At 62.0% G+C, this 23,863-nt stretch overlaps 1 protein-coding gene across 4 annotated transcripts in view; it reads right to left on the bottom strand.

The window, feature by feature from the left end:
- Positions 1-303: 303 nt before the first annotated feature.
- PAK4 (p21 (RAC1) activated kinase 4) overlaps positions 304-23,863 on the bottom strand; it is a 43,861-nt gene continuing 20,301 nt past the window's right edge. The window contains exons 1-10 of one of the 4 annotated variants that reach the window (XM_045785669.2): positions 19,752-23,378; positions 10,928-11,001; positions 9,494-9,755; positions 6,259-6,717; positions 5,601-6,044; positions 4,172-4,305; positions 3,825-3,951; positions 2,669-2,794; positions 1,776-1,910; positions 304-1,339 (exon numbers count right to left, since the gene is read on the bottom strand). In XM_045785669.2, the coding sequence (XP_045641625.2) occupies positions 1,184-1,339; positions 1,776-1,910; positions 2,669-2,794; positions 3,825-3,951; positions 4,172-4,305; positions 5,601-6,044; positions 6,259-6,717; positions 9,494-9,697 (1,785 nt within the window). In that variant the 5' untranslated portion in view covers positions 9,698-9,755; positions 10,928-11,001; positions 19,752-23,378 and the 3' untranslated portion in view covers positions 304-1,183. The other 3 variants (XM_045785674.2, XM_045785671.2, XM_045785663.2) reach the window with 3 other exon arrangements.

Here is a 23,863-nt window from a genome sequence, read left to right as displayed (position 1 = left end):
CAAACTTTAAAACAAGTTTCCGGCAACCCTCAGAGTTGGCAAACTGGTCATCATGGCACATGGAGCCTGGAGGACTGGTGTTTGCGGGGTGTGGGTGAGTCTGGGTCCCATGTCAGGGGCACTACTGGCTGCTTTGACCTGGGGCTCCCTACCCCCCACAGACATGGCCCTTGCCCTAAGATGGGCTGGAATCCTGGGGTTCGCCAGGCCCCCCTCTCCGTCCTCGAGTCCCTCCTCCCAGTCCCGCACCAAGACGGCCTGGACAGGGAGGGGCTCTACACACACCACACACATACACACACAAAACAAGAAAATGTTTTAATTGTAAAACTAACTCGAGGGAAGGGAGGGGAGGGTGGGGCCACACCAAGGGGCTGGGAACCTGATTCTTCAAGCAGGGTTCTGTCCCTGGTGCCGCCCCGTGGGGCAGAGACCATCTGTCCCCAGGTCGGGAGAAGGGCTAGAGTGTTATAAAATGACAATATAAATAGACTTCTAGAAAAGAGGAGGCTGTCCAGGTGCAGTAGTCATCTGCAGAGGCTGGCGATGGGCGGGAAGCCCCAACCCCGTCTCCCCAGCCAGCCACAGAAAGGGGGTGCAGGACTTGGGGAAAAGGCCACTCTTCAGACATTCATGATCGACCCCCACAATGGCTCAGGGGGGCCAGGGGGCTGCACTGTATGTCAGGCAAGGCCTCAGAGACACCCACTCACAGGCTGGAGGACAGAGCAGCTGGACCTTCTGCATGGGCGTGCGTGCACACACGTGCACACACGCACACTCACACACACACGCGTGCACACACACACACACACACACACACGCTTTTCGTAGTGTTCTCTCCACCCACGGCAGCCCCCGCTGCAGATGATTTCCAGTGATGGGGGGCCGCCTGTCCTTCCTGGAAGACAGGAAGACACAGGGAGGGACTGTCCCGGAGGGTGGGGAGTCCGGGGACCCTCACTGGCTCCCACGAGTCCCTGTTTGTTTTTTTTTAAAGTCACAAAATCAAACCTGGAGTTCAGTAGTAGGGTCCTGCACGCTCCCCGACCCCCGGCCAGGAGGGCGGTGCCACACGGAGTGTCTCCCAGGCGGGGAGGAGTGGGGGCCGGCCCCCCACTGGCCCGTGGCGGGGCAGGGGTGACCCAAGGGGCTCTTTGGTTCAGGGACAGGGCACTGGGCCTCATCTGGTGCGGTTCTGGCGCATGAGGGGCACGATGCTGGCGGGCGGGCCCGCTTTGGCCAGGAATGGGTGCTTGAGCAGCTCAGCCGCCGTGGCCCGCTGGGCCGGGTCACGCACCAGCAGGCGGTCCAGGAAGCCCTTCAGGGAGGGTGACACCTGTCGGGAGGTGGGGGAGAGAGTCGGGGGTCTCAGGGCCAGCCCCACTGCTCACTTGCCACTGGGCCGCCGCTTCCTCCTGTCAAATGGGCCGACAACATCCCCTGCCCAGGGAGGGGGCCAGGCGGGCCCAGGTGTCTAGAGCTTGCAACACATCCAAAGACGCCAGGGCGTCATTTCTTCTCCATTTTCAAGGTTTGCAAGGAGGGGACAGGGGCTGGGCCCCGGACGCACCCCTCTCTCACCGTGTGACTCGTCTACGGGGAAGGCTCCTCTCCCGGGCCTGGCTACGCTGTGTGTGTTCAGCCAGCCGGCCTCAGCACCACCACCGGGGGGGGCGGCGAGGGCTCGGGGGACCGTGGGGGTGGGGGCGGGGAGCCCAACACAGAGGAGGCATCGCCGCCCTCACCCCACCCGCCTGCTGGCCGGGGCCCACCTTGTGCAAGTTCTTCAGTCGGGGCGGCAGGTTGTCCCGAATCATCTTCATGGCTTTGAGCGGCGGCTCATTGAAGTAGGGGGGCTCCCCGTCCACCATCTCGATCACCATCACCCCCAGAGACCAGATGTCCACCTGCAGCAGGGAAGGGACAGGAGGGCCAAGCTGTGCGGGGAGGTGCCGGTGCTGGGGAACCCACGGAGGGGTGGCCCCTGGTTCTGCCTTCGCCTCCTTGCTCCTGGAGTCCTGGGGCCCCAAACACCCCCTCTGACACCTGGCTTGCCAGACCCACACATTCCTCCCCCAGGGAGCCCTCTGAAGGGTTGTGCCCACACAGCTCCCTCCTTCCAGGGAGTATCCATGGCTCGGTGACCAGTTGCCTGGTCTGCATCATTGGGACACAGTAATTGGTTCATGAGCAAGCAGGTGACCTGAGCTGAGCCAATCAGAGTCAACCCGGAGACTTTAACAGAAATATCCAGGAACACCCCCCCCCTCCGGCACTCACAGGCAGGGGGACGTCCCAGAGCTGCCCGGCCAGCTCCACCCCCACGAGGGGAGTGCCTGCCTCCGCGAACACAACACAGAGAAAGTCAGGGCTGGGGAGGGACAGAGCACAGGGATGGCCGGGCCTGAAGCTTGTCACTTGCCCCTCACACGTCTTGGGACCCAGAGCTTTCCTGTTTTGCTAAATCCGTTTGAGCGGGTTTGGTCCTAGCACCAGCCGGGCTCAGCCGTGATGGACGCGTGCACGCATGCCTACTTCTTCTCCCGTAAAACCAACCCCAGGGCCCCATCTCCCACACAGAGCCCCACCCCACCCCCAGCACTCCTGCTATTCCAGACTGTCACAGTGTAAACCCGTGCTGACAGCCGGGCCACCGCTGCCTTACCTCTGGCCCATAGGGAAGGCGAGAGATGAGCTCTGGGGCCATCCAGTAGGGCGTGCCGACCAGTGACTTCCTCCGTGGTACCTCCTTGCTCACCTGGGCGCAGAACCCGAAGTCTGACAGCTTCACCTGCAGCGGGGCACGGGCAGTGGGGTCAGAGGGGCTGGAGCTCTACAGCTGGACCACCGGGTAGCTCGACCTCCTCCCAGCAGGGGGCCCTCAGGTGCGGCACAACCGGGAGATCAAACCGTCTGCTTTCTTGACAGTGTCTGCCCTGGGCCTTCGGGAGGAAGTGGCTCAGTCCTCCAGGTTCCAAATGCTGCACAGGGGCTGAGACACCAGCTGCCTCCCAAAGCCCGTTCCTGTGCCCTGGGCCAGTGTGTCCCTAAATGCAGCCGTACCCCAGAGGGTGTGAGGGGTGTGGCCTCCTCTACCAACAACCACGTGCCCAGAACCACGCATTTCTACCTGCTTGGGAGCCACGGGCCCCTTTGCGATTCCTGAGGATACATATGGACCTCCTCACCCCCAGGAGACATACGCACATGGTGTGCACACGGTTTCAGGCTCACAGATATCCCCCAAACACATCCGTGGACAGGTTTAAGTGTTCGCGGACCCCAGCTGAGACTCCCAGTGAAAGAGAGCCCACCCGTACCCCTATCTCTGCTGAATGGCTTAACTTCCCTGGGGGACGGCAGGTGAATCATCGAGAATTTGGGGACAAAGACCCCCTCCCACAGAAAATCACGTCCACTCTTGGGATATAAGTGCAGGTTCTGGGCACTGGGAGGCTCATCCGTGGACCTGAGTCAGAGCCTCCGTCTGGAGGCTGGGAGACAGGAGCGGGGTCCATGGAGTACCGCCGTGAGCTCGGCTAGGAAGACCTTCTCCGCAGAGAAAGAGCTGTGGCCGGCCACCCAGATGCCTCCTGGCCTCCTGGCACCCAGTGCTAGACCTCAGCTCCCGGCATCCCGTGTGAAAGCGGTGGGCCCCTCTATGACTGCGTGCACAGAGCCCCCCGCTGACTGGGCCCGACTCCGGGCTGTTGTGTGAGGAGCCAACCAACTTACTGCTTCTCAAGCCACCGACCCGGGGATTAGAGAAAGAGGGGGGCTGGGGAGAGGCAGGAGGAGCCCAGGCCCCCCCCGCGCCTCACCCTGCCGTCGTGGGTCAGCAGGATGGAGTCGCTCTTGATGTCGCGGTGGATGACTCCCTGTGCGTGGAGCACAGACAGGGCCTGCAGCACGGCCAGGCACACGGCGGCAATCTGCTCCTCATTCATCCTGCGCAGCCCGGGGGTCAGCAACCGCGGCAGACGGCGGCCCGCCCGGGGTCCCACAGGGATGCTGCCCTCCCCCTCCCCGTCGGGACGCGGCCCCCACCCCGAAGGGTCCGAGGGGACTCCATCCTGCCATGGGACAGGTCTGAGGGGACGTGACAGACCCGAGAGCCGGGGGAGGCAGCGGGCTCGGTGCCTGCCAGGGACCGGGGGCCCCGCGGTACCTGGTGTGCGTGACGATGTCGGTGAGGGCGCCGCCCTCCAGGAACTCCATGACCACCCAGAGCTCATCCCCGACCAGGTAGCTGTTGTACATCTCCACCACGTTCTCGTGCTGGTAGTCCCGCATGATCACCACCTGGGCACCGGGCCGGGTCAGCGCTGCCAGCCCCCGCCTCGAACCCAGCCACCAGCCGGCCTCCTGCCTCCCCTCCTGCCTAGGCTTGGGCCCTGCCACGCCGCAGGCCCCGGCCCACCTGTCGCTCCTGCTCACTGGGGTCGTCCTGGACTGCCCTCCCCTGTGCCAAAGCCAGGAGACCCCAAAGGCAGCTTGAGGCCTGAGGCCTGCATTGTGGGGGCACGCTCCCTGCCCACACCCCATTTTCTGATCTTGCTCTCTGAGTGGCCCTGCTGACCGGGCTGGTGTGGGAAGAGGGGTGCGGAAGAGAACGTCGAAGCACGGGGTTGAGGTTGCGGGACAAGCAGGTACCAGCCAAGGGCAGAATAAAAGGCTGGGGGGATAGATTCAGGGGCAAGAAGGCCTAGCAGGGCAAAGCCTGGGGAGGTGGAACAGGACACTTGCAGGGGTTCTGTTGAGCTCGTGGTGCAGCTGGAGCACAGCGAGATTGGGGGGCCGGGAGATGGGTTTTGGGGACAGGTGAGAGACTGGGAGGAAGACGCAGAGTTTAGACCCCTTCCAGGCCTGACATGCCGGGACTCCTGCATCAGAGGCTGAGGGCTGCTCCCAGCATGGATTCCTCCAGGGAAGGAGCCAGGAGTCTGCCTTCGTAACAAGCTCCCTGGCAGACGCCACCAAGAACCCCAGCCAGAGGAGAGACAGAACCAAGGACCTAGATGGGAGCCAGACCTCAAATGCGTAGCAGCGGCCAGGCCTTTATCCTGAGGACACTGAGGGGTGGGGTGGGGGGACTGCAAGGGTCAGTAAGGGGGGGGGGGTAGTGTGGCAGGGCAGCATGTCCAAGAGAGCCCTTAAACTGCTGCATGGGGAATGCCCAGGGGGTGCCCAAGAGGGGAAGCCAGGGCAGAGCCGAGCGGGAGACAGTGGGGCTGCACAGGGGGTAACGGGCTGGGGTGGGGGCCAGGGAACCAGGGGAGGGGCAGGGCTGGGGGAGACTCTGGGGGCCAGTTTGGGAAACGGTGGGTGTGAGGGGCCTGGAGCTGGGGCTCTGGGGAGGCAGTGGTGGGTACAGGGGTGGGGGGGGGTGACAGCGAGGGGAAGTGGGAGGAGTAAGGAGAGGAGGAGACAGGCCCAAACCCAGCTCTGGGGAATCCCAGCGCTGAAGAGCCGCCTCCCATCCTCACCCCCACTGGGTCTGGCCCCGCATGGGCCTCGGGCAACCAGCTGGTGTGGGGCACCAGGAGAAGGGGGAAGGCGGGGCCAGGCCGGGAGGGTGGAGGGGGGCGGTGGCCCACCTCGTTGAAGAGCAGCTCGCGCCTCTGCTGCTTGCGCAGGTCCATCTTCTTGACAGCCACCAGCCTGCCCGAGCTGCGCACGGTAGCAATGCACACGATGCCCGTCGAGCCCTCGCCGATCTTGATGAAGTTGTCCAGGTAGGAGCGAGGGTCGCCGGGGTCCACCACCAGCTGCAAGGCTGCCCGGAACTGCTCGTGCGACACTCGCTGGGGTTCCCGCTGCGGTGAGCGGGGCCCGGGGGGCCCGGGGGCTGGGGGCCCGGCGGGGGCGGGGGCAGCGACAGGGCGGGCTGGAGGAGCCAGCTGGGGCTCAGATGCATGGGGGCCCAGCACTCCTGGGCTGGGGGGTCCGCGGGCTCGGGCGGGAGGCCGGGAGGAGGAGGACTGGGGGACCGCCAGGCCCCCTGCTGATGGCCCGTTGGGGGCCAGGTTGTGAGGTTCCCCCTGCAACAGAAAACAGAGATAGCTGTCAGTGGAGGGGCCGGGGGCCAGCTCTGCTCCCTGTGAGGGACAGGGGCCCTGGCTGTGGGACAGACACATGGTGGTCAGGATGGAAGATGGACAGTGGGCTGGGCACAGGCTGGCGCTGGAAGGTGGGAACGGGGGACATTTTGGACAAAGGGGCAGTGGAAGGTCCTGGGGCAGGGGGATTGGTTACCTGGGCACCCCGGGCCGGGTGGTCCGTATCGGCCCTCGGGTACGTGTTAAAGGGCCGACCAGCTGCCGCTTTGGCTCCACCAGCCAGACCGGCAGGTTGTGGGCTGCCGACGTCAGGCCCAGAGAGGGGGCGTTTGTCCCGGGAGGACTCCTGGGGTCCCCCTGAGCCCTCCCTGGAAGACTTGGGCCTCTTCTCTGGCCCCACCCGCCGCCTGTCACCACTGCTGCCACCCGCCTCGCTGCGGCCGGTGCCCCGGCCTTGGCTGCCCGCCTTCTCCGGGGCCCCTCTGGCCGTGCTGGCCGCCTCTGCGGGCATCCCATTTTCCTGGCGGGCACGGGCAGGTGGCGGTGGGCTGTCTCTCCGCAGGGAGTTGGAGCGTGTCACCGACATGTTCTCAAACTCGTCGAGCAGCAGCGTGAGGGCCCCATCCTTGGCGCCTTTGCTGCCCCGCACGATGGTCTGGGGTCCAGGGCAATGGCGGGATGGGGGCCGGGCAAGGAAGAGGAGGACACGGGATGTGTATCCGACACACAAGGACAGGACAACACAACACACACACAGAGACAAGACAGAGACGGAATGAAGAAATGCCATGGGGTGATGATGGGGCTGGGCAGGTGGGGGCGGCACCAGGGGGGCCCCTGCAGCCCCTCCCACACCCCCAGAGATGTGGTGCAGGAAGAAAGCCGAAGGATTAACCTCCCATAGGTCAGGCTGTCGCCCCGGGATGGCTGGCCCAACTGAGAAGCACCCCCTGTCTTTCTCCTATTCTCCATGCTGGGGGCAGCTCTCTGCCCTGTGGGCAGGAGGGGAAGGAGCACAGAACCCACACCACCCCATAATCAGCCCTGGAGAGCTGCAAATTACAGGATGCTGGGGCCAAGGCACGGCTTGGACTTCCTTCCCTGCAGCCCGCCAGGGCTGTTAACCCCAAACCCATGCTCTGTTTCCCTGGAAGCCGAGGGTGGAGTACAGGGAGAGTCAGAAAGGACTGGGCCCATGCAAATGTGAATTCCCATGGGGCCTGTGGACGTAACGTGTGTCCTGAATCTACCCAAGTCCACACCACCCTGATCCACGTCACAGCCGCCTCCTCCCTTGAGTACTGAGTCAAGGCTTCCAGGGATCCCCTGGCCCCTCACCCAGCTCCAGACACACAGGCCTCCTCACTGCTCCTCAAACATAGCAGGCACACGACCACCTCAGGACCTTTGCACTGGCTGCTCGCTCTCCCTAGAACATCTTCCCCCAAGTATGCCCGCAGCATCTTCCCTCCTCTCCTCTTTCAGGCCTTTGCCTGAACTCAGCTTCTCAGAAGGAAATTTTCGTTGACCACCCAGACTCTAAAATGCCAGCCCCTTAACACTCCCTATTCCCCTTCCCTGCCTTCTCTTTCTCTGGAGCACTCGAAACCAGCTGCCGTGAAGCCTGCGTAAGCGGACCATCGCCTGCACCCCCCTGCGACGTTCACAAAGACAGCTGCTGGATTTGCCTGTCCTCCTGCTCTGGCCTCATTCCAGCACCTGGAACAGTGTCTGGTATGTATGCAGAGCGTGCTCAAAAAACACTGGCTGAGCCAGCGAAGGAGGGAGGCAGGCTGGGAGGAGGCTGCAGGGAGCAGAATACGCACCCCCGTCCCTGTGCTCTCTCTCTCTGGCCTGCAGGGGTGTGGGCCCAGGGCTGCCACACTTCCTCAAGCCACAGCTGCCTCTACTGTGGCCCAAACCTACCTCCAGGCCACAGTGCCCCCGTGGGCCTCCCCCCCAACAGCCCCTGGCCTCTCTTGGGCCTGGCTGCCTCCTTGCCCAGCCGGGCGCCCCGTGAAGCAAGGTAGACACCTGCTTAGACCCTGGTGCTGGAATAAGAGGCTGAGAAGTCTCTGGGGGCTGGGGGAGGGCCTGGGAAGATCCAGCCAAGGGGAGATTCCCCGCCAAGGGCAGCAAACAAGTACCCATAGGGGCCCCAAGATAGCGTTAGCCCCTGCGGCACCTTCGTGTGACTCAGGATGAGGTGCCCCCTCCTCCTGGTGGGCACAGGCCCAAGCAGGGCTTACAGCTGCAGGCCGAGCTGGGGCTGGACTGTCGGGGGTCCCCTAGTGAGGCCACGGCCAGCACCGAGTAGCGCCGGGGCCGGCCGGGGCCTGCCGGCCCAGAGGAGCCAGCCAGCACCCTGTCCCGTGGAGGCAGCTGCCACCCCCTCAGTCCCTGCGATTAGTCAGCAGAAGCCAGAAATACAGCTCTGGATATGGAGTCTCTGCTGTTCTAAGCAGAGGCAAAGAGTTCAAAGCATTCAAAAGGCCTGCGTGAGATACACCGGCAGCTCAGCGGGTCGCCGGGTGGAGACCGTCCTGGTGAGTGCCCGCGTCCCCTCGCTGGGCACCGGAGAGGATGAGTCAGCCGCAGGCCTGCCCCCAGGCGCTGGGCCTGCTGACTGGCACACCCATCTCCACCTCCAGCCCCAGAACAACCCTGGCTGCGTGCCCCTGGCCCACAGCCCTTCCTGGTTCCCGCTGCCCTTGGGGTGAAGTCCGGCTGTGCGGCTGGCTTCCCAGGCTGGGCAGGCTCACGCCCCGCCCCCAGCCAGCCGCACCGAGCCTGGGCGCCTGGACCACGCAGACGGGAAAGGGGTTAAGAGCATGGGCTGTGGAAACAGACCGTGGTTCAAATCCCAACTCCACCCTTTTGCTCGAGATGGCAGGAAAACCACCCCCCCAAACCAAAAAGCCTCCAAGGCTTCCCATGGACTGTTTCCTCTGCTAAAAAGCCCCGCCTCCTCTCCGTTTGCCACAAGGACTCCTCCTCAGGGCACAGCCCAGGTGTCCCCTCCTCCACAAAGCTGGCCCAGACTCCGGGGGTGGGTCAGCAGCCACTCCGGGTGCCCCCAGCCCAGCCCTGACCACAGGGGTCTGTCCCTTGACCAAGGACAAGTTTCTGGTACTGGGGACGGGGACACGGGGTCCAGGGAGAGGAGCACAACTTGGAGCTGGTGTGGGGGGCTGTGCAGGGGTTAAGGTGGGAGTCAGTGTTGAGAGGCAAGGGGAGGGATCAGTGGGTGGAGGGGTGAAAGGTCAGCACTGGGGGCGAAGATTAGGGTAGAGGGTTGGGGTGTCTGGCAGTCAGCAAGGAGGGGGTCAGTGAGGAGGCGTTGGCCCAAGGGTCAAGCGTGGGGTTAAGGGCTGGGGGCACTGTGTGGGGTCGATGTGGGGCAGGAGAGGCAGTGGTGGGTGCCTGCATACCTTGGGGGCCCCGGGCTGGATGGAGGTGATGCAGGCGGGGTCCACCAGGGGCTTGGGCCGGCGAGCCGACTCCTCGATCAGGCTCTGCCACTGGCGGGGCAGCCCCGTGAACTTCTGCTCGTGCTGGTCGAAGCCCGTGTGCACGCGGTGCTCGAAGTTGGATGGCGCAGAGATCTCGACCCGTTTCTTCTTCTTCCCAAACATGGTGCTAAGGCGGCTATCAGCACCCCGAGGGCGCAGACTTGGGCTCCTGCCAGCAGGCCTGTGGGAGGGGGCCGCTCACCAGACCCTGCCCATTTCTCTCAGCTCCTCAGGCCCTGCCCCGGTCCCGGGTCCTGTCACTCCTCGTCTCCTCCTTGGTCTCCCGTGCCCCACAGGCAGCCCGAGAGACCCCGTGAACGCCCTTCCCCACTCAGAGCTCTCAGCCAAGTCCTCCCTGTGCCCCACTGCCCCACGACCTGCCCCTGTCCCCTCTCTGCTCTCGTGTCCCCTTCATTCACACTGGTTGTCAAACCTCAGGGCCCTTGCACTGGCTGTTCCCTCCTCGTGGCACACTCCTCCCCAGTATCCACATGTGGCTCCCTTCTTCCCCTCTCTGGGGTCTCAGATTTGTTGGTGAATCTTTTCCTGACCACCCCAAGTGAAGGAGGTGCCCCTCTAGCCTTTTGTCACAAAGCTTCACAGCACGTTCAACTTCTGGAAATTCTACTGTTCATTCTTGTGTTTACCACAAGAATGCTGGGTGTCTACACCCCCCCCTACCCCAAGACTATCAGCATCACAGGCCAGGTCTCATCTGCCCAGTGTGCCTGTGTCCTACCCCCAGCACAGCGCCTGGCCCCTAGCCTGTGCTCAGGGACCGAGCAATTGTTCGATGATTGCTTCCATTGTCCCTGTCCTATGCACGGTCCCGGGGAGCCCCACTGCAACACTCCCACTTTATAGACAAGAGACTGAGGCTCAGAGAAGGGAGTTCCTCACCAGGATCACATAGTGGGGAAAGTTCCACCACGCAGCAGATACTAACAGACAAAACAATCCCCGTCTTTAAGATCTGTGGTCTCCAGGTGGATACTTTGGATGGTACCAGGCACCGTATAAACGCTCCATGAAAGCCAGTTTTAAAACCAAACAGGCTGCGGGGGAGATGCGCTGTGGTGTGTCCCACAGGGAGACCAGGGTGAGTCAAGTGGCCAGAGCACAAATCTCTCTCTGCCCTTACTCTGCGGGACCGGGGCCGAGCGACGTAGCCTCTCTCGCCCTCACGGGGCTGCTCTGAGGATCAACCGAGCGAACGGGAGCAGAGCAGGGCACGGAGTGAGGGCCCTTGTCCCCTCTGGCTCTGATGATAACGAGTACTCCAGGCACTGTCTGGGGTGGGGGCCCCAGTCCCACGCCCCCCGTCCCACGCCTGGGCCCCAGAGTCCCACAGACCTGGTTTGATGCGGGCTGTGCTAGAAGTGCCCTCGGGCGGGTGACGTCTCCTCTTGGGGCCTCAAGTTACTCATCTGGAAAACAGGAAGAAAATATGCACGCAGGCCGTGCATTCGTTTGCTAAACCCTCACTCCCTTGTGCCCGGCCCTGTGCTGGTTCACGCTGGGGACGTGGCGGTGACCGAGGCCGAGATCGCCTCCGACAGCCCAGGCCGGTCAGGGCTGGGGTCAGAGAGGACCAGACCCAGTCTGAGGGATGGCAGGGTGCGGGTCAGGGACGGCTGCCCACCAGAGCGGCTGTGTGAGCTAAGACCCAGAGGATGAGGGGAAAGGCACAGGGCCGGGATCTTTGTCGGCTTCATGCGGCTCCCCAGAGCCTGGCGCGGTGCCCAACACAGGCTCGGCCCCAAGCTCCGTAAGTCTTGTGACCTACTGAGGACTCTCTCGAGCGTGTCTGGGATGCTGCCCTCCAGCCCCAGGTTCTCCTCCCTCCCCGTTCCTTTCCTGTGAGAGCAGCTCTGTGAGGTTAGGGGAACAGCCAGCCACCCCTGGCCCAGAGGTAGGACCATCAGTGGGTAGCCGTCTAGGAGAACCGGTTTGGCAGCAGAGCCCAGTCAGGAGGGGGTGGGGACCCAGCAGACAACCTGTCTCAACTGGTCGGGGCCTCTTGGGCAGCGGGTGGCCGGAGCCAGGTCCCACCAGGGCTCCCCCAGCAGGTCCAGTTTCCCTGTTGCTGCGGGCCCCTGGCTGCCGGGATGTGGGGTGTGACAGCCCTGGCCAGGATGGAGGCCCCTTTGCCTCTGCCCCCAACCGAGCCAGGAGCCCCTTCAGTGTCTTCCCCCGTTCCAGCCCTCGGGTGCTGCCCATCCCTCCCGCCTTGACTTCCCTCCCCGGCCCCCACCCACCCCTTTCCTGCTCCCTGGCCTCTCTGCCCTCAGCCGTCTGCCTTTCTAGTACCGGTCCTCACTTTGTTCCCACAGCCGGACCTTCCCCCATCCTCCCTGCTGTCACCCCAGAACTCTGCCTCTACCTCCTCACCGTGCTCCCAGAGGTGCCCCCACCCGGCCCCAGGCCCGGCCTCACCCCTCACCTTGGCCTCTCTCACTCGGCCCTACCCATCCTCCACCCTGCAGCCCACAGCCCGAGGCACAGAGTCACTCTGGGGAGTAGGATCGGCCACGTGACCCCTCACTAAACCCGGGAAAGGGAGGGGCAGACCCTGCGGTGGGAGGAGCTCAGCACCACGACGGGGTGGGCGGGAGGCAGCCGGACCACGGGGCCGCCTCCTCAGAACCCTCACCCCTAAACCCCAAGCCGCCTCTGCACACTGCAGCCAGCCCCCCCGTGTATCCTGCCCTCCGTGCGTGTGACCCTGCAGGGGAAGGGGATGGAGGGACACACCTCCGGATATTTGCCCGGGGCCACCCCTTCCCTCTGGGCACCGCATGGAGGGAGGGACAAACAGAGGAACTGACCGTGTTTATAGTGATCTGGCTCCAGCTCCACCCTGGGGCAGCTCCGGGCTTGGCCGGCTCCCTCATCAAGTCCCCAGGCTCCTGACTGTATGGGGGCCACAGAGGGGAAGGCGGAGGGGCTGCTAAAACGAAGACAGGTGCCTGTGCCAGGAGCGCGCGGGTGGGCGAAGAGGGTTCCCCAGCGAGCTTGGAACCCAGGAGTCTGGGCCACCTCACCCTGTGTACTTGGGAGCCAACCTGCCTCTGGAGCTCACTGTGCGACCGGGGGCCAGCAGCTCGGCCACCCTGTGCCTCAGTTTCCTCTGTTAAAGAGAATAATGCCAGACCCTGAGTTCCGAGAGGAGTCAGAACACAAGGCACTCGCACGCAGTAGGCAGTGCTCGGTACCACGGCGGGAGCCGACGTACCTACTGTGTGCTCGCCCCTCTTCTAAGCACCCTGCCCAGAGCCCCTCGTTTCATCCGCGGACGTGACCTGCGAGGATGTGGCCACGACGAGCCCTGAGTTAGAGCCAAGGAGAAACGAGGGGCAGGGAGGGCACCCCCTCGCCCGGGGCCCACCGCTTGGCAGCAGAGTGCACCTGAGGCTCCAGGCCTGTTAACCCAGAGCCTGTGCCCTGCCGGGTCTTGGAAATAAAGGCGGCGGTGCCCTCGGAGGGCCGTGCATGCCAGGCTCTGCTCCCCACCCTCTGCCCCCCATCCCTCTCTGCCCTCACAACTCACCGGCCCCAGTTCACAGATGGGGAGCCTGAGGCCTGCAGACAGGAAGCCCCCTGCCCAGGGCACCCAGCATTTGAACTCGGGCAGGTGGGCACCAGAGCCCAGCCTCTTACCTGCCTGGCCTGCTCTGAGGGCTGCGCGGAAGCCACTGCTTCCTGTCACTGTCACCTCCAGGGTGCCTCCCTCCCAAGCCCACACCCTGCCCTTCCTTTTTTCTTCTAAGTTTGTTTATTTATTTATTTGTTTGTTTGTTTTTCGTAATCTCTACATCCGATGTGGGGCTTGAACTCACAACCCTGAGATCAAGAGTCGCATGCTCCTTCAACTAAGCCAGCCAGGCACCCCCACACCTTGCCCTTCCAGTCCTGTCCCGACCCCTCCCGGGGCTGAGGCTACCCACCTATCTAACCTGTCCCAGGCCCCCAAGAGCAGCAGGAGGCAGCAGAGAGCGGGGATTCCTGTCCCCCTTGGGCAAGACAATCTATAGGGGAAAAGATGGCCACACACCAGTCCCCGCCACCAAATGCGCCTTTCTGAGGCTCCACCCCAGTATTGACATCACTACCGCCACTGCAAGGGACCCCACAACCCTGCCCAGATGCAGACACTCAGCTCACGGACACCCAATGACCTGGGGGGAGCAGCTATTCTCATTCCCATCTTGCAAATGTGGAAACTGAGGACCACAAAGGTGAAATCTCTTGCTCAGGTTACCAAGCAGAGCTGGGCCCAGAAGACAGTTGGTCCACCGCAGCGTTGACCTCCTTAAACCTTCTGTTGGCCCCTGAGACCTGTCCCTGTGGCCCATATGATCTGCCTGTCACCTCTGCCCCCTTGCTGGTTCTGCCCCAGCCATTTGGGCCTCCTTGCGGTTCTTCAAACGCTAGACATGTCCCCACCTCAGGGCCTTTGCACTGGCGGTCACCCCAGCTGCTGGAACTTCATTCTCACTGATCTGCACATGGCTCCCTCCCTGCCTTCCTCTACCCACATCTGTCCTCAAATATCCCTGCTCTTGGCCCGTCCCCCTCTACACCTTTCCCTTTGCACCTGTCATCTGTCTTACTCTCCACTGTACCCCAGTGTCTACAACACAGCCCAGCCAATACTAGGCACTCAAGGAACCTCTCTCTGGTGAATAAACTGACACATCTGTACCCGCTATGCTACACCCCTGCTCAGACACCTCCAGTTCTGCCCAGACGGTCCTTGGGAAACTCTAGGAGAGGGCAAAGCAACAACCTCAGACAGAGGGAACAGGGGGCGGGGGGCGGGCAGCCACCGGCCACCAGCCAGGCCACAATGCCTCTGAACTCCAGCATCTGATCCCACGAACGCAGGCACATTTTCCATCCTACTCTCAAATGTTCACTGCAATTAAAAAAAGGCTTTTGAATTATTCGACACGTGGGACAGGCAGCTTCCAGCCTGTCCTAGCCAAAGCTTCCAAGTTTCTTGTCACCCCTGCACTCGCTGGTTCCGCCCTCCGAGCTTTCATGGGAAGAAAATGATACCCACCCATCCCACCCCACCCCTAACTCCCCCCACCAAGGAAATCAGCTCTGGTAGAAAAGCAAGACCCACTTGTGTGACAAAGCCATCTGGGGAGTGTGTGTGTGTGTGTGCACATGTGTGCACGTGTGCGTGTGTGCACGCGTGTGGAAAACTTACCTCCTGTCCCCTCCCTTCCCCCCAAGCTCTGAATCACGCTGCTCCCCTGCAGTTTGGGGAGCTGACCAAGCAGGAACCCAGGGGCCCAGGGAAAGAGCATGGGATGTGCCACGATCACAGTCTTCAAAATGAAATCCTCAATCAGGAAGAGGACCATGAAGGAAGGCTCACTGTCCCCAGCCCGCACCACTGGCTCCCACTTGCCCTTCTGCCAAGACTTTTTTTTTTTTAAAGATTTTATTTATTTATTTGGGAGAGAGAGAGAGAGAGATAGAGAGCGAGCATGAGCAGCGGGGAGAGGGAAAACAGGCTCCCCACTGAGCAGGAAGCCTGATGTGGGGCTCAATCCCAGGACCCCAAGATCATGACCTGAGCCGAAGGCAGACGCTTCACTGAATGAGCCACCCAGGCGCCCCTGCCAAGACTTTTACCTAGTAGCTCTGGGAAGCCCTTCCACCTCAGTTTACCCCATCGCCCCTGGCTGTGTTCTGCCAAAGGAGGGGGAGTCCGGCCTACTTTCCTAGCCCCCAGCAGACTTCTCACTGCCTCCCTTAACCCCCCACACCTGTCCCACCAGCACACCTTTGCTCAGCTCTCGTGTGCCCACCTGTACAGGCCCCCTGCCCTCCCCAGTCCATATGTCTCTCCCAGGCCCCCTGCCCTGAGCCTAGGTCCTCCAAGGAATCCTCAGGGACCTTGACCCAAGACGCTGTCATGAGCTTTGGGCCTGACATGTGCCCGAGCTCCCTCCTTGGCAAACACCTACTCTACCCCCAAAGGACCCCATCACACTCAGGTACCCGCCCACCGTCCATGGCTACTGAGCGCTGATCTCTGCCAGGCTAGGGCTGGGGCTCCTAGCGGTGGTCAGAATGGCCAGGAGCATCCCAGCCCTTGCGGACAGAGCTCACATTCTAGGGGAAAGGAGACAGTCGACAAATGAGCTGTATCAGAAACATATCTAGTAAGTCAGAGGGTAAATGCTGAGGAATACACAAAGCAAGGATCAAGAGAGTGCTGAGGGGCAGGAGAAGCTGGAAGTTTCAGTGAAGTGGTTGGGGAGGGCCTCGCTGGGAAGGTGACCCTTGAGCAGGGACCCTAGGTGGGGAGGGGCGAGGGAACCACGTGGACACCTGGGAGCAGGAAGGAGTCAAGGAAAATGTCCCCAGGTGGGGACGCGCTTGATGTGGTCAGAGCAGAGGAGGCCGGGTGGTGGGGGTAGGTCACATAGGGACTTGTGGGCCACAGGGACAACTCTGTTCTTTCCCCGAGTGACGTGGAGCCACACAAGGGCTCTGAACAGGGGAGGGATGTGGCCTGACTCAGGTGCCCACAGGCTCCCTGTGGCCATGTGGAGCCCGGGGAGGTGGAGGATGTGACAGCGCAGGGGTGGGCAGGCACACGTGGTGGCTCTGGGGGAAGAAGCAGGCAGGCTCCGGGCATGCGGTCCCGGCCAAGATGCCAGGAACTGCTGAGGACTGACACTGTGTTCCATACCAGCCGTGGCAGGAGTGCCACGGGGCGGGGACTGCGTCCAGTCTTGCCCATCACCGCATCCCCAGCGCCTGGCTCGTCCCATCTACGTTCTCCCGGCCCTTCACATCACCTAACGCATTACGCGGTGATGAGTGTGCCCGCAAAGTCTGTGGCTCGGCGCAGGCAGGAAGCATGTTTCAGTCGGTTACAGCTCAATCCCAGCACCTAGGGCAGGCCGTTCCTTCCCCGTGCCTGAGCCGATGGAGGGGATGGGCACGCGCTTTGGTACCGACTCCGGCCCAGGCCCGGACTGGGCGCGCAGACCAGGCCACCCTGAACCCTCCCGACAGTTCTTGGGTGAGTGGGTGTGGGGAGAGTCCTCCTCCTTCCTGTTTCCCAAACCAGAACAACGAGGCCCAGAGAGGGGAAGTCACTGCCCAGGGCTGCCCAGCACCAGGTGGCCCACGCTGAACCGCAGAGGCCTTGTCGCCACCCCCTCCACCTCCTGCTTCCCGGCAGCCCTGGCTCCAGCCAAGGCCTGTGCTCCAGACGAAGGACCCCAGGGGTTTATGGGACAAGAACAAGGGCCGAGACAACTCTAGTGGCAATGACCAGAACCAAGATCAGAAAGGTTGCCTTGCCTAGGCAGGAACCAGAAGCATTGTTAAACAAACAGCTCTCCCACTTGGATAAAGGTCCCCACTGGGACCCACCAAGGCCTGCCCAGCTGGACTCGGCCAACCTCGGGACCCCACTCCATCTTCTCGCTTCCCTGCAACTGCACTGGCCTCCTACTTTTTAGTCTTGGAGGCCTCAAGCTTGTTCCAGGCTCAGGGCCTTTGCACCTACTGTTCCCTCCGCCCAGAGCTGCGTGGCTCACCTCTTCCTGATATTCGGGTCTTTGTGCAAATAAAACCTCACTAGAGGGGCACCTGGGTGGCTCAGTGGGTTAAGCATCTGCCTTTGACTCAGGTCGTGATCTTGGGGTCCTGGGATCGAGCCCTGTGTTGGGCTCTCTGCTCAATAAGGAGTCTGCTTCTCCCTCTCCCTCTGTGAGTGTACTCTCTCTCTCTCTCTTTCAAATAAATAAAAATCTTTAAAAAATAAAACCACATTAGAGAGGCCTTTCTTACTCCCTGACAAAATCTGCACCCCTGCTTTATACTTCTCTGGGGCATTTATTACCGCCTGCCATCATATACATGCACCTGTGGGTCCCCGCTTCCTCCCCTGCCCCCTGCAGGGACTCCCCGAGAGCGGGCCCTTCTCATCCTTGCTGCGTCCTTGGCATCTACAGCGCAGGCACTCAGCAAGTACTTGTGGAACAAATGAATGATGCCACGGCCCAGTGAGGAGTCTGGACCCTGGGGAGGAACCGGCCAGGGAGGTGCAGGGCAGAGGGCAGACAGGAGTCCCCGGTGCCTGTACCACACTGCCTGGAAGTTGGACCTCATGCCTGAGCAGGAACTGGTCTGAGTCTTTAAAGACCAAATCTGGCTATTTGTGAATAAGCTGGCCTGTGTTCCAAACGCCCCAAGAGGTGCCCCCCTGTGATCCTAGTCCCAGTCCACCCCACCTCAGGGAGGCCATGCCAGCCACGCTGCCTCAGCTGGAAACGTGAGGATGTGGCAGCCCATTTTGGCCACAGGCAAGAGGCAAGTCACATGGTGAGAGATGCCGCCCAGAACCCACTGGTCCCCATAACGGGTGAAATCCCATAGGATGGCACAAATCCATGGTCACCCCGGCCTCGGGAAGCCGCGGGCGTCGGCAGTCTGGGCCACGAGGAGTTCCGGCCAGATGCAGTGCCATCTCTCCGCACCGGGCCTTTGCACAGACCATGTCAGGGCAAGGACTCGGCAGAGAGATGGCACCTGCCGAGCAGGTCCTCGCTACAGGTTACCCTGCTGGCTTACCACTGCCGTTGTTGCTGCTGTTGCTGAAAGCACAGGGGAAGGAACAGATAAGCGAAAGACGGTGCTGGGCACACTTCTCTCCCGGCCAGAGCAAGGGTCCAGCCTTACTCTCTCTGCTGTCTTACTTTCTCCAGGGCCCGGATCGGGGAGCAGAACGGGCTGGGCTGTCTGCGCTGGGAGCCCCCCCCCCCCAGAGGGCGGCACCTGGGGCCATCTCAGCCACCCTGTATCCCCAGCCCTGCCCAACACAGGGTGGGGTGCAGCTCAGACAGTGTGGCTGAATGAAGAGAAGGTATTTCCCAGGCCCAGCCAGGCCGGTGATCCGAGCCCCCAGGGAGGCCAGGAGGCTCCTCTGGCAGCCCCAGGCTCAGGTGCCCCCTCCCCACCCGGCCAGGCCCAACAGGGCACAGAGACAAAGGGCACTCCCCAGCAGTGCCCAGGGTGGGGGATGGATGCCACAACAAACCTGAGAGTGTGGGCGAGCCCCCAGGGACCAGGAAAAGCAGATCAGACGCCATTTACTCTTCCCCTGAGGCAGGGCAGGAAGGAGGGAGGGGTAACAGGCAGGAAAGAGGCTCCAGAGCCCTCCCAGGGCACCCCCCTCACTCCAGCCCTCCCCCGCCACGCAACTCCCTGCTACACACACACACATGCGCGAATACCTAGACACTGCAGCAGGTGAAGTCGCCCCACGGCGCCCCGCTAACAGCAGCCACACAGGAGCCTTGGCACAGGCAAGGACAGCCCACCTTGAGCCTTAGTTCCCGCCTTCGGGATACAGGCCCCAGCAGAGCCCGCCCGAGCTTTGTGGCCTCAGTGGGAGAAGGCAGGGGAAGCAGTCGGAAAGAGGGGCCTGGTCGGAGGAACCTCTCCAAACCAAAAGGCCGGAACAATCGGGCAGCCCACAGCTGGATCCCTGAAGGAGCCGTGGACCCAGGCCCCCCCTCCACAAATATATAAAGACCCACACCCCCCACACCCCCAGGAGATGCACGGACTCCTGAAAGAGACCCACAACACATGCCAACAATATACACGGTACAGACCAGCCACCACCTCAGATCGCAGGCACACGCGTGGATATACACAATCCCCGATGCTCTCTCACCGCCAGACTTCTCTAGAAAGGACCGCATACACGTACCTGGGTACAGTCCCCTAGACACAGAGTTAGACCACAAGACCCACACAACCCTAGATCCACACACGGGAGGAAATGAGACCCCACAACAGACCCAGGCACACCCGCTGCCAACTCCGGGGTCACTCAGGGTGACCCAGTGAGGCACAGCCCCTCCGAACCAACCCCCTGCGAACCAGACCCCAGGAATGTGCTCCCCCCCCACCAGGCGCAAATGCACGTGGTAAACCCCAGCAGACAGACACCTGCCTCCAAACACACGGAAACACGGGGACCTCGGCCCGGCCCCGAGAAAGGTGTGGTCCCCCCAGCACGTGCTGACACTGGCTCGAGTGGCTCTGCTGTCCCGGCAGTAGGACTGCCCTCCCACGCCGTGGGCAGTCCTCCCCTTTCCTCCCCTCCCGCCTGAGGCCGGGGTCAGCTCACCTCCACCATCCTCCCCTTGTCCAGGGCCAGCCTCCGTGGGAGAGGGCAGCAGGCAGACAGGCTTCCCGCTGGCAGAGCAGGGAGTGGAGACCAAGGGGCTCCCCTGGCTCTGGATGCGGGCGCCCACCGAGGAGAGCTGGCTGGCTCTGCACCCCGGCCTCCCTGGCAGTGGGTGGTGCCGAGGCCCTGCCCTGGCAGGAGTTGAGCTGCCTGTGGCTCCAGTCCATGGAGGGCGGAGGGCGGGAGGGCGGAACGGAGGGAAGGAGGGGCCGAGCCTGGAAAGCCTGGGCCATGGGGCCACCACTGGCCCAGCAGAGGGAAGGGCTGGGCAGGGACACAGGAGCGGGGGATGCAAGCAAGCGCCAGCCCTTGCTTCAACAGGGTCCGTCCCCCGCTGGCACCCGCACACCCCCATGCCAGACTTGGCGCCGGGAGCCAGGGGGGAAGCAGGGCCACACCACATGGGGCTGAGTGGCTGAGAGTGGCTGGCAGGGCGGCCAGGTTTGAAACGACAGCCTGGGCTGGGGGGCTAGACAGAGGGACAGGGATGGACAGGCTCTCTGATGGCTGGAGATCCAGAGCTTGCAGTATTGGTCCACCCCCCACCCCCACCCCCCATGATTCCAGCAAGAACTCCGAGAGGGTGCACAAAGAGGGCCTCAGCCGCTCCACCCCTCTCTCATTAGATGTGGGGCAGGTCACAGTGGACCCTGGACAGAGCCATCTCTAGGTGTGAAAGTGGGGCTGGTGGGTGTGAATGGTGGAAATGGGGAGAGAGAAAGGTGGGGAGGGCTGGGGCCCCTGCACACCCTGCTGGCTCCGTCTTGCCAGCCATGCCAGGATGCAACTAAACTGAAAGTGAGGGGCCCAACTCCCCAGGGAACTTACTCTGGGCCAGGCCCTGCTCTTAGCATTGACACGCACTAAGTCATTCCCCCACCCCACCATGGCCCTGAAGGGATAGGTATTTTATCAGACTCATTTTATAACGGAGGAAACTGAGGCCCAGGGAGGTCGAGAGACTTGCCCAAGGCACCCAGCAGGAAGGTTGGGCACCAGGCTTTCCAGGCAGCTGCTCTAAACATACGGCTAGCTTGCCCAGAACCCCCATTACAGACAGAGAAAAAGATGCTCAGACAGGGGGAATCTAGAAGGGGTGTGCACACCCCACCCCACCTCTGCATCACACCTCCCTTCCCCTCCAGATCTTACTTCCTCAGCAAAGCCTTCTGGGGCCCAGGTCAGTGCTCCCTGGGTGAAATTTGTTTCTTTTGTGCTTATCTGTCTGTCTTCCCTCTGACAGGGGACTTGCGGGGGGGGGGGGGCGGTGTGTGTGTGCCTGCTTCATCACTAGTCACCCTTCAGGGCCTGCCGCAGGCATCTTTCCTCCAGGAAGCCCTCCCTGACACCAGGCTGGGTCTGATAGCTCCTCTAGACTCCATCCCTGGGCTGACCCCGCCAGATGTCCGTCTCCCCCATTCGTTCACACATTCCCTGAGCTCCCAGCACCTACCAGGTGGGCCTTTTGGAGGACCTGACAATTCCAACTAGACAAAACTCCCTGTTTCTAAGGGGCTGATATCTGAGTAGGACTGTTCCCTAACCGGGGGCTCCCATGAGCAGCAGGGACCAGGTTCTCAGGTTCTCACAGGTGGCCCAGGACAGGTGCCCAGTCGACGGTGAGCCCGTGAGAACAGTGAGCAAGTGGCCCAGGCAGGCAGGTGGATAGAGACGCCTGTGTCCTTCTCACCCCCCCTGCTCTGGCACCTGTACCCAGACTACTCCCACTGTAGTCAACTCCCTGAGGACTTTATCACTGGGACCAGGGAGGACTGCAGTGGCTCCAAAGTCCGGGAAATCCCAAGGTCCTGGACAGCCTCCTCCTGCCTCCACCTGCCCACCGAGCCAGGGGCTCCCCCTTGGGCCTAGGCTGGGCCTGGGGCTACAGGAGGGCAGCTCTAGGAGACCCCAGGAGGCCTAGATCCCAGGCCACTCCCTCCTCTATGGGGTGGAGCACCTGTCAGGCAGCCGCCCAGAGAGGAGCCAAGTGGGTGGGCCCCCAGACCTTCCCAAACCGGCCAGGCAGGTTTGGGCTCCGGCTGGGGAGGCAGTCTGGATAGGGCAGTTTTGGCTAGCCAAGGGAAACCAGGTCCCAAGGGGAGGAATGGAGGTGGGGAGGGAGTGAGGGGGAGGGAGCACCCATTCCCCAGTAGTCCCAGAAGTCGCAGTGGAAACAAGGGCTTCTCCTGAGGCCTGGCCTCGGGAGCGACGACAGGTTGCTCCAAGATCATCTCGCACCCGAACAGATGGTTACAAAACTTCATAAGCATACTCCCAAACAGAAACTAAATCAATAAACCCACGTAAAGTTCATCACTCAGATTCTCAACTATTTACAGTCTGCCACATCTGGGCTCCATCTCTCCCCTTCCTTTTCTTTCCTTTCCTTTCCTTCTGTCTGTCTCCCGAAGGATCTGGGCACGTGGTTCAAAAGCCAACGGCCCCACAGGGTAAACAGTGACAGGACAGCGCCCTCCCTCCCGGCCGCCCCAGCGCAGCCCCAGAGGTGACCTCTATTAGAATGTCCTTTCTTTCCTTTCTGAGAGAGCACACATGCGTGTGCATGGGTGCGTGTGCACACACACGCTTGCAAGCCTTTTAAAAAACTAAAAATGGCAGCACACCATGCACACTGTTATGACCTCGCTTTTCTCAAAAACCCCTGGGTGCCCGGCAGCATCCAGCAGAGGGGAAGACACACACTGGGGATGCTCTCCCAGGCACACGCCCTTGGGACCTAGAAAGCACTCTCCTGGGTATGTAGCCGAGCAAAACCCGGCCCTCTGGCCTCAGGGACATGGTGTGTGTGGGGGGGAGTTCCCGCAGATCTGAGTCAGCCAGAGAGACTGGAAACAACCCAAGGGCTGGTCCACGGGAGCCCACGATGATCTGGGATCTCCTGGCTCCACATACTTGTGCACGACAGTGCGAGTAAATGACCCACAGCTACAGGTGAACAAATACCAAAAATGAAGAAGCAAAACGTGAAACAACACATCCTACGACTGCCTTGGTTTAGAAAAAGCTCAAAGCTAGACGAAATGAACATGCTGCTTGGGGCGCGGACAGAGAGGGTGAACCTCCCCAAACCGAAGGGAAGCGCCAGGCAGGGGGCGCTCCGGAGTCAGGGGAGGGGCTGCCTCTGGGGCAGGGAGGGCCTGGGGGGGGGGCTCCTGGGGGGCTGGCACCCCGTTTCTTCACCTGGGAGGAGGTGGCTACGTGGGGTTTCTCTTTACAGTAACTGGTTAAGCTGCACGTTCACGCTTTACATGCTTTGCGGCGTGTGCGCGGACAATTTAGAACGACGATGTTAAAGACAAAGAAAGAAATATCTCCGTCTTAGTGACTTCCGAGCCTCCATCTCTGCAAAGCGCGGCGTGCAAGGGCAGCCTGACCTGAGCCAGTTCCCACGGGGCCAGCTAGGTGGTTCCCGGCCCTTTGCTCTCACAAATGGTGCGCAGATGTCACCTCACGGGTGTGCCAGTGCGGCTGTGGGCCATAGGCCCAGAAGTGGCCTTGCTGGGCCAGGATCACAACCAGGGAGCTGCCCAAGTGAGGGCTGCCCCCGCCCAACCCCTCAGCCTCCCCCCCCTCCCCCCAGGCTGCGGTCAAGCTCCCCTAGCTCCTGGCCAGTCAGAAGGTGGAGTCTGGCCCCACTGAGCATACTTTGCATTTTCTTAGGATGCACATCCTTTCCTCCTTCTAAAAGCCATCAGAATTCCTTGCCTGCCAAGTGTCTCCACAAAGCCTATCTTCCCCTGGGGCCAGGGAGACCTTAGTAAAATCCAACTGATGTCCCTCTCCCACTGAAACCCCACCAGAGCCCACACAGCCAAAGCCACCTCCTCTCCAGGGACCCCCAGGCTCTCCCCGCATCTCCGGGCTCAATTCCTCACCTTCCCTTCCAGGGGTCATGGGTGTCCACGGCATGCCACCTCCTTCCCCCCCCATCAGGGATCCTGTCCACAGAAATCCAATGCACGTCCACTGTGTGCCACCAGCGCAAGCGTGGGGGGTGCAGCACGTCCCTGCCTGGTGGGGCCTCTAATCAA

Source organism: Ursus americanus, chromosome 21, assembly GCF_024610735.1.
Source record: "Ursus americanus isolate L20-20 chromosome 21, mUrsAme1.1.p, whole genome shotgun sequence".
NCBI classification, from domain to species: domain Eukaryota; kingdom Metazoa; phylum Chordata; class Mammalia; order Carnivora; family Ursidae; genus Ursus; species Ursus americanus.
This window is presented reverse-complemented; position numbering and strand designations above follow the sequence as displayed.